Genomic DNA, 10,300 nt, shown 5'->3' with positions numbered 1-10,300 from the left:
TACAATCAGACGATTTTATTTTGTTTTTAAACAAAAATACACACAATTAAAAGAGGGGTGCTAACTTTTGAACTTGAACTGTAGGATTCCTATTTAAGTATGGGGAAAATTTTGGTAGTTTGCATGTTGGCAGATATGGAGCAACGGAATGACAGCAAAATAGCAGGAAAAGAAGACAAGAAGACAGGTATTATAATCTTGTGATGCTTTGACTGCTTTTAGTTTTCTATAACATAAGTTCAACTGGTTTAATCACTTTGTTGAAGCAGACATGGGATCATCTTGACGGGAAAAAGATTAAAAGCTAATAGGAAACACAACATGATAAGCAGCGATAAATTAAAAAAAATGCATTTGCAAAAACAAAAAGATTCATTATGCTATTGTGACTGCTAAAGGTGCTGAAGATGAACAAACAGTGTCACATTGTCTGGCTTTATTTCAGCAGCTTTGCAGTAGCCATGGAGGTCATGGTGGTCATTGTGGTCATGGTGATAGTGGGGACAGTAATGTCTTTGAAGATGGACTGGGCAGTGCCAGTGTAAGATACTTTGTTTTCGCTGAGTGTTCCAATGATCATCTGGCGCATTTCCCTGCTGGCATCACCGCGCACTGCAAGCAATGCCTGGATGTGATCTTCCCTATGGGGGGGGGGGGGGACAAAAAACATTGTCAGCTAAGGATGCATGTAGCAACACATTCAGGCTCTCAGTCAACTGCTATGTCCTTTTTAGCCGTTTCTTTTGAGGATAAAGAAGTTTATATCCAGCACTCCCTCCAGCAGTTCCTCCAGCGGCCCTTGGTAACAGGTAGCTCTGCACCATTCTCCACTTATTACTCTCAGCTGTGGTGGCTTCTTCTTCTTACTTCCTCCATAAACTGCAACTGGTCCGAAATTTGGAAGCCCACATCATCACACGCACCCCTTCTATCCACTATCTCCCACCCATCTTACAGCAGCTCCACCAGCTCCTCATCATACACCGTATCAACTACAAAATACTTCTCCTTAATTTTAAGGTCATCCACAACCTTGTCCCTCCATATATCTCCGACCTCCTCCATATTGCCACGCCCGTTTGCACCCTCAGATCATCCTCTTCCATCCACCTCATTTGTTACCGCCTTGTTACCATGGAGAGCAGAGCATTCAGCCATTCTGCTCCCCAGCCCTGAAACTCACTCCCAACTGACCTGCATAACACTGACTCACTCCAACACAAACTCAAAACCCATCTGTTTAAAACTGCCTACTGCCCTTGACAAACTGCACTATGTTATATGTTAGGTTGTGCAGGTTCTTTCTGCCCTCTCTACACACAATTGAGAGAATACTTATCTGAATCGAATAATGATGTAAGGTGATCTTAAGTGTCCAGAAAGGGGTCAACAAATAAACTGTATTATTATTATTATTATTATAACTACTTGTGCCCACTTCCTCTAAACTGTTTTCCGGTAATATTAGTAATCCTGAAAGCCTACCATTATTTTGTAAGTGTATAATAGGGAAATAATAATATTTGGAGAGCTGTCACATAAATGTATCAATGTCTTCACATTGTAATTGGTAAAATGGCAGTCAAATGTGCATGACTGGGTGTACCTGATATCAGGATATTTGGACACCAGTGTGGTGACCTCCAGGAAAAGCAGTGTGGGGTCAGTCAGCTTGAACACCTCAGCGATGGCAGTGATGGCACCGCAAAGCCGATCTGTGTCTTCACCCTACACAGAACAATAAACCAGTCAAAATCAAGTCAATTCCGCAGTGAAAGAAAAGCCGCACAACAGCAGCAATGCAGTCTCCATCAGTGTGCGGACTAGGTTTTTCCAGGCACGGTGGTTTAGAACAGAAGCAATTTTCTTCTTCACTTCTGCTACATTGTTGTACAAGATCCTCATAGCAACAGACAACTAATAAAACATCCAGCACAAATCCAGAAGAAGCAAATATGCCTGGAAGTCAATGTCAGTACAGAGAAAACAAAACAAAGAATCCATTTTTTACAGAACTCACTGCTGCCAGCTTTCTGAAGAGAAACTTGAACTGATCTGCTTCTTTGATCATCCTCTCAGCTCCCTCCCTCCTCTCATCAGCATTTTTAAAGGTGATTCTCTTCTGCATCACTGCTTTAATGTACTCTGCCACCACTCTGCGCAGGGCCTCGTTTGTCATCTCCTGTACACAAACATTCAGCCAGTCAGCTCATGGTTCCAAAAAAACGACTACACACTGAACACTTCACACAAAGAATTTATCCAAGGTCAGCTGTTTAATGTCTTAAAGTGGACAAGAAGTTGGTGTGAGAGATGAGGATGCTGAGGATACAGTTAGTAGAAACAGATAATTTGCTGTGGTTACCCAAGAAAGAAGAAGACGCTAAATTTAATTGGAATATACTATGAATTCATGGAGATAGGATAGGGTTATTTACTACCTGATTGAAGGGTTTCTTGATTTTGTTAAAATCGTTGAAGTAGTCCTCCACCGTCACACAGATGGTGTCCACAGCATGAGATCCTGTCAGCCACTTCCTGGTTAGCAGCTCATTCAGGTGATGCTGGTAAAAAAAATGTCAAATTGTGTCAAGTTGTTTTATTTTGTCTTTTTATGTTTTACAAACATTAGGATTTAAAATAAAAAAACACATCATCTATCAAGAACATTTATGAGCCAACATGAAATTCCTTCAGGATTAATACAGTATCTGTGTATCTATCCATCCATTTATCTATTTAATACAGTAGCAATAAACATTACAAATGGACTTTATAGTTGTTATCACAAAATATCTTTAACATGTCTGATTGTTCCGTGTCCACCCAGTACAGCAAAAACTGCTACAGCTGTGAGCCAAAACAAATATAATTACTTCAAGGTCTAGGAAGACTTCATCCAATAGGAACTGACAGCCCTCTTTGGCCACTTCATTGAGAGTCCTCTCTATGGCAGCATCACTGTCAGTGGGCTGTGAGGATTGAGAGTACTTCCTCTTCAGACTGTTGATTGACTCTCTGCAGAACACAAGGGAACAGTTAAAAAGGATCACAGGATACAACTGCACTATACATTTATAAAAAATTACATACATTTTCTCAAATATGTGTTTGTTGCCAGTGACAGTGGCTCAACCATTTCACCTACAGATAATTGGGTTTCTCTGTTGTTCTATTGAATGTCATTTGTCAATATGCTGCTGTGAGACCTGCAACAACAAGCACACTCTCTGCTGCTTTACATGTGATATACCGTAGTAGGCTTGTCTCCCCATTCTCAGGCAGATCTTATCTTTGTAATGATGATGATGTGGTATGATACCACTTCAGTGTAAACACTAGCTGTATAAAAATGAATCTTACTTGAATGTCTGGCAGTTGTTAATGATGGCGATCATGTACTGTACATAACACTGAGGCAGTTGTCTGTCTCTCATGTGCTCCTCTTTGTATGCCACTGCCTCCTCTCTGTACCTACAATCAAACACATCAATTAGGGTCACATAGTAATTACAAACAAACTCATTTTTCATATTGACTGAATGACATCATTCACATAAAGTAGAAAAAGAGTGTTACAGGGTTGTACGCTTACTTAGCACACATAGAAATGAGCTTGGTGTTTCACAGGAAATATGTAAATATCAATAATTATCATATCATTGTTGGGGATACCCCCTTATTACAGCTTTTACGGGAAACATATCTACTACAGAGAGCTAATGGCATGTTTTAGGCAATGGCAACTGTCTATGGGGGTGACAGAGTGGGGAGCAATCTAATCTGAGAGATGGCCAGGTGCTTGGCCATTCCAAGTAGGTTTTCAAAGATAGCATTTAGATTTGTGTAATAAACCCTCTGGTACATTAGATTACAAAAACACACATGGCACATGATGAAGCTAAAAGGTTGATACAAAATGGTAAGCCAAAGAAACACTTTCTTGCATTGTTGCTGGAATTAATATATATATACAATTTTTCATTCTTAATATTGGATATATTTTTTATGAATTTCTAATGAATGAATTCTCCATGTTAAGGAGACTTTTATCATATCAGAAACAAAAGTGTAAAAACACACCTGATTAGGAAAGTGTTCATTTGTTTCAGACAAAGCTTCAGCACTTGTTCTTTGAAATCTCCATCAATTTGTGCAGCAACTTGCAGATTCTGTTCAAACATCTGATGAAGAGAAGAAAATTGTTGTGATAAGATGCATTTATCCTTGCAGATTTTTTCAGATCTCAATTTGACTCTTTTCTTAAAGCGACACAAGAGAGCATAAAAGTATAATTGCTCCACCTTATGCCAGCTAACTCCAACCCGAAACACAAGAGGCCATTCACAATCTAGGTTATTATGCCCTAAAAAAGAATTTTCTAAGCATTGGTTTAAGGGCAAAAACTACAAAGCATCACTGTGCAGTTTTCAAACACCTTATGAATTAAGAGTGTATTCTTGTGTTCTTTGTCTAAACTAAATACAGGAAAAAGGAACTACGGTAACATTGTCTGGCCTGAGGTAGCTGTTCGTTAACCGTCTGATAACATTACTGGTGAAACATTGATAGAGGTTATGTGTAGGGCTACAAAGTCCACAGACATAAAACATTAGAAAGTCTTCAAACATTGCTGACTAAACTTGCACTTCTAACCTACTGAAAAACGGTTAATATCTAGGTCATGAAGATATTTCTAGTCAAGACTGCAGAGAAAGTGTGTTACTTGAAAGACAATGGCAGGCAGTGTGGTCTGGTAGAATCCATCTTGGTCAGCCTCAGGTTCGGTATCTTTCTGCCAGTCCTTCTTATCCGTTTCAAGAGCCTTCCGCAGCCAGCCTGTTATATTAGACTAAGGACACAGACAATCAAAAACCATCCAGCCTGCCTTTTACAAACAAATGTTTGTGAAACACAGGCAGTGAAAGTGTAGGCTAGATATGGAGGTAAGCTGGAGGCAGTATTTCTTTAATGAAGTTACATTCATTTGATGTTCAAGGAACGGGTTTACTTTTTGGTGCATTACCCACATTTTTACTATGTAAGAATTACACTGGATGGTCAATACAAAATTCAGGCAGTAACATATGTTTCTGTTAGTGTGTATGGACCTACTGTAAAAGTCTTGATGTATTTGCTGAGCAGGTCATCCACCACATCCTGAGGCAGCAACGGCTCTAACTGATTGATGTCACACTCTGAGCTGAGCTCTGGGTGGCCCATCATCTCCACACTGAAACACACATGTACATTTAATTACACCTCAGTTCTGCACAAGCCTTGTGATTTTTCTCTTAGTACAATAACCTGTATGCAAAATCAGTATGTTTTTCTGCTCTGAGATGATTTCACAACATAACATCAGAAACTACGAACTGGTCACTATGTACCTCTTATATGTGTTGAGGACCCAGGTAAGCAGGGACACAATCTCATTGGCCTCCAAGTCTTCAGAAGCCAATTCTTTGACTCGAGTGGACACAGCGCAGTGATAAAGACTAAAAAACCTGAAACACACCAAGCAAACATATCAGGAATCAATACAAAAGTGAATATTTTGATAAGGTTCATTATTTAGCATCATAAGCTAACTCAATAATTTGATTTAGGGCACAAATTTATACTATGACAGGAAATAAATGAGTGTTACTTCCATTTCCATTTTACTCTGACATTCATCTGTACAAATGTACAATGTAATGTGGAAGGTTAGGTTTTCATTCCAAATGTGATTTCAGTTTGTATCCATTACCTGTTAAATGTGTTGTAGTGTGGAGGGAAGCACTGCACCATGAGATTCTTGACAACAATGAGGTCATCCAGAACATATTTTCTGGTTATTTCTAGGAGACGAACCAGCCACATTTTGTCAGCCTCTCTTGTCACTGCTTGGGTGCCCTCAATGCGGGTACTAACTGTACCCTCTAACACCTGCGGCAAAAAGAGATCAAAGACTTCAAGAAAGTTCTCAGTGACTAAGGGCTAAGTCTGTGCAGTCAGTCAGTAAGGTCTGTCTTTTAGTAATACGAATTAGTACCGGTAAGTTGTCCCCATATTGTGATAGGTGGAAAAGCAGTTTAATAACCTCAAACATCTTGTCTTTCCACCGCTTGGGTCGCCCAGGTGGAATGAATCCGGTCTGCTTCTTTCTGTCAACCATTCGCCTATCAATCTTCTCCTCCCGCTCAATAATACGAACTACTGAAACCAACATGGTTGGGTCACGACGAACTGTCAACATGGACCTCTGTAGTACCATCCACAACTGTTTGGCCAACTCATCTGACAACCCCTGTACCTAGAAGAAAACAAACAATATCAAAATGAGGAAAGTGGTGACTGCAGGTGGGTGCTGATTTAGATTACATAAGATTGCAAGTTTCCTGCTTACATGGCTGCCTGCCCACCTCAACTCCACCTCTTTGCCTATAAAATTTAAATTAAATTTAAAGTAAAGTTAAGTAAATTATGGAAATTAAATTTGCCCACCAAAACTTTAAAACCTCCAAAATAAAATCGGGTGATGCCAGTGGACAGCCCTTCTTGTACAGCGCGTACAAGAAGGGCCAGAGCAGGCTCTACCAGCTGAGGAGACTGCAGTCTTTTGGAGTGGAAGGGGCACTCCTGAAGACCTTTTATGACTCTGTGGTGGCATCAGTCATTCTGTACGGTGTGGTCTGCTGGAACAGCAGCATCACCGAGAGGGAGAGGAAGAAGCTGGACAGAGTCATCAGGAAGTCCAGCTCTGTCCTGGGCTGCTCTCTGGACTCAGTGCAGGAGGTGGGTGACAGGAGGGTCCTGACAAAACTGACATCCATGCTGGACAATGAGTCCACCCCCTGCAGGACACCCTGTCAGCCCTGCAGAGCAGCTTCAGTGGCAGACTGCTCCACCCTCGGTGTGTGGAGGAGAGATACAGAAGGTCTTTCCTTCCTGCTGCTGTCAGACTGTATAATGAACACTTCTGATAGGTGCAATATTCACACACCACAGTGTACAATAAATTATTCATTTTTAAACCACTTCTACCTCAACTCACCTGTGCAATACCTGTTAATATGTATACCGTTTTTTGATTCTATTCTATATTTGTATTGGTAGTTTATTTTACAATGTATATATCTTTTCTTAACTTAACTTATCTTTTGCTGTCTGTGTCTGCTGTTGCAAAAATGCAATTTCCCCATTGTGGGACTAATAAAGGTTTCTTAATCTTAATCTTAATCACTAAAGGTTCAACCAGCTTTGTTTAGGCTCACTATTTATGACATTCAGAAAAGTCTAGAATGCAATAAAGATGTATATATTGTGTAAACTTGTCTAGACATTTAGGCTATGGAGTTAAATGTCAGAATTTTGTCTTAGAAATGTGTGTGAACTCTATCAGTTTACTTTCTTAAAAAACATGCTGGGTTAACTGATCTTATATTAATCAGCAACTGCAGAGAAAAAGGTCTGCCTGGTGTAGCAGCACTATGATGTAATGACAATATTTCAAATATTTTACCATATTACACTCTAAATCTCATTTGTCCCTTTAACTTACATCTTCAAAGTAGATAGAGATGAGGTTCATGTCACTGGTGTTTTTACTGTCCATACGATACTGCTCATACATGAGGTCATCCCGTGAACACTCCAGCTCCATTAGCTTCCTGTGGGCCTGTAGCAGCTCTGCCTGTTCTATCAGCTGCTGTGTCTGTGCCACTATCTCAGGGACTGCACACAAAGCGAAGACACACACAGTGCGAAGATTCGTTAATAGGAAAAACAATTGTAGACAATCCTAGTAGGGTGTAACGGAACTCACCAGAGAAAATGTTTTTCAGGTTTTCCACAGCAGAGGCCAGCTGACTATGTTGAACGACAGCATCCTTAACATCCTTTAAGTTCTCTATGGTGTTGATGCTCTGCTTCCAGTCCTTACTCACATCAGCCAATGAGCTCTGAATGTCTTTGACATCCAGTAGGGCACTATGCAGCTGGGTCAGTCCCGTGCGAACACCATCCAACTGGGACTGGATGGCTGCCTTACAGGGACAACACACTGTTAATTATTGGACTGCATATAATCAATGACTTTACTTGCTTGTAAATTAATAATTAATTAATAAGAAATTAACTTTACTTAAGCCCTTTGCATACATGATGTCCAGTACAATTCAGTTCAAGTGACAGAGTTATCAGGGATTAAGAATACTTAAGAAGCAGCTGAGTGAAAATGCTTTCAGACTATTACCTGCTGCATTTTACATAACAGCTGAAATAAACATTACCCGGTGTTAGCACTAAGGTGCTGGTAGATTATAAAACCATGCCACTGTCAATTTCAAGCGTGCCCTACAAGTGTGCACATGCACATAAAAGCATTAAAACCATATTAGTTCTAATAACCATTATAAGGCTAATTGAACAAAGCATGTGTTAAGCATTACCTTTAACCTGGCTTCGACAGAAGCTTTTTTGCGGGCTTCTCTCCTTCTGTACTGTTCCACTTTATCCAGCTGGTCTGATCTTTGCAGCATCCCTGCCACACGCTGCACTGCAGTGGCCACTGCCTCACGACTTGTCTCTTCCATATTGTTGCTACAAAATACTAGCTGTGTCCAAAGGTTTCACGCAAACACTGCTGGAAAAGAATCGTTCCATCAACAATTACTATTCTATGCAAGTAACACACATATCTACAATGTTTCGTTAAACTTGTACTGCTCTACAATGTTTGTTAGCTCATGGTGTGTAGACGAAAGGATGTCCTGTCAGATTCTTAGAAATCTAATTTCTCCACCGTAATAATAGGACATTACTATATATATATGACCTTGTATGGATATATATATATATATATATCCATACAAGGTCATATAATGCGAAGAAAGCTAGCACAGCAAAACACAGAAAGCTGCACAATAATCGACTTCCCCTAAAAGCTAAACATTGTGCAGCTCAGTAAATGTAAAAGCACACGCTAAGCTAAAAACGGCAAAGGGCTCACACTGACATAACGCCTGTGAAACGAGCTAGCTACGCAAACAAGAAACATTTTCACCCTAGGTTACCCAAGGACCACATTCGACGATACAAACAAAACAAGCAAAATATATAAATTACCATTAGAAACGAACTTGTTTTGTTGTGGTTCCACTTCCTTCTTCGAGCTCCGCCCAGCAGCAGCAGCTGCTTCTTCTTCTTCCTACTAGTACTATTCTCCTTCCGCCTCCTCCTCCTCCTACTTCTTCTTCTACGGCAGGTATCGAGCGTATGGTGCATCACCACCACCACCTTCTGCAGTAAAGCGGGACAGCAGACTTTCTCCCCCAAATGTAACGAGAGGAGAAACGAGCAAATGACAACACGAGATTAATTAACTTGTTCATCTATTATTCTTCTTATTTTTTTCCATACATTTTTTGCCTCAGCATATCGACAGAATGCATTGACCGATTCATCCGTTCAAACATCAAAAGATGTTCAGCTGATTCAGGACATTCCCGGAAGTATTAAAATATTATTACAAATCTTATAATATTAAAAATATTAAGCATTTTTCAACCTCAAATTAACAACAATGAGAGAGCCCTTCAAAGTATGTCTTCTGCAAAATGTATTCAGATCCCCTTAAAATTTTCACTCTTTGTTCTGTTGCAGCCATTTGCTAAAATCATTTAAGTTAATTTTTTTCCCTCATAAATGTACACACAGCAGCCCATATTGACAGAAAATTGAGTCCAGCTGATTAGGAAAGGCACACACCTGACCTGTCTATATAACAGACTCAATAAACTGATCAGAAGGGCCGGTGATGTTGTGTGGGTGGAGCTGGATTCCCTGACAGTGGTGTCAGACAGAAGGATGCTGTCTAAGCTGCAGGGATCCTGGAGAACAGCTTCCATCCTCTCCACCACGTGCTGCTGAGGTGCAGGAGGACCTTCAGTGCCAGACTGATTCCTCCTAAATGCACCACTGAGCCACAGGAGCTCATTCCTTCCTGTGGCCATCAAACTGTACAACTCCTCCCTCTGAGATCAGATCTAACACACTGTCTTGTAATTATATCCATATTGGATTTATTGTAGACAAGATTTTACTGCACACAGTATTAGTTGTATTATATATGACTACCAGTCTTCACTTGCCTGGATTTTACTTGAATGTTTATTAATGTTTAGAATTTATTAGGTTTTATTTTTATTCTACTCTTACTATTTTTTACCTTATTTTATATTTCTAACCTGTTTTTATGAGTATACATGGAGCACCTGGAATGATCCCCCTGGGATCAATAAAGTAATTCTGATTC

At 40.0% G+C, this 10,300-nt stretch overlaps 1 protein-coding gene across 5 annotated transcripts; it reads right to left on the bottom strand.

Annotated features, from left to right (window-relative positions):
• On the bottom strand, positions 1-9,204 carry exoc3 (exocyst complex component 3). Of its 5 annotated transcripts, none has more exons than XM_028427861.1 (16): positions 9,126-9,204; positions 8,436-8,629; positions 7,811-8,030; positions 7,547-7,719; positions 6,086-6,298; positions 5,753-5,931; positions 5,391-5,507; positions 5,116-5,233; positions 4,727-4,852; positions 4,084-4,184; positions 3,364-3,474; positions 2,877-3,018; positions 2,442-2,564; positions 2,021-2,182; positions 1,607-1,728; positions 437-641 (listed from the first exon to the last, which is right to left on the bottom strand). In XM_028427861.1, the coding sequence occupies exons 2-16, from the start codon at positions 8,577-8,579 to the stop codon at positions 437-439; spliced, it is 2,256 nt and encodes a 751-aa protein (XP_028283662.1). In that variant the 5' UTR covers positions 8,580-8,629; positions 9,126-9,204. The 5 variants fall into 5 exon arrangements, with proteins under 5 accessions (XP_028283665.1, XP_028283662.1, XP_028283660.1 ...); XM_028427859.1 differs by having other exon boundaries at positions 9,112-9,195; XM_028427860.1 differs by having other exon boundaries at positions 8,436-8,626; positions 9,112-9,194.
• Positions 9,205-10,300: the final 1,096 nt, after the last annotated feature.

The sequence above is a fragment of the Parambassis ranga genome, chromosome 17, assembly GCF_900634625.1.
Source record: "Parambassis ranga chromosome 17, fParRan2.1, whole genome shotgun sequence".
Lineage (NCBI taxonomy): Eukaryota > Metazoa > Chordata > Actinopteri > Ambassidae > Parambassis > Parambassis ranga.
This window is presented reverse-complemented; position numbering and strand designations above follow the sequence as displayed.

Bases quoted from the DNA above. Each gene is read 5' to 3' on its own strand.
- exoc3 (XM_028427861.1), bottom strand. From the start codon at position 8,579: ATGGAAGAGACAAGTCGTGAGGCAGTGGCCACTGCAGTGCAGCGTGTG. The intron at 8,031-8,435 runs GTAATGCTTAAC...TGTCCCTGTAAG, and splicing joins CTGTCGAAGCCAGGTTAAAG to GCAGCCATCCAGTCCCAGTT. The intron at 3,475-4,083 runs GTGTGTTTTTAC...GTTTGATTGTAG, and splicing joins ATGAACACTTTCCTAATCAG to GTACAGAGAGGAGGCAGTGG.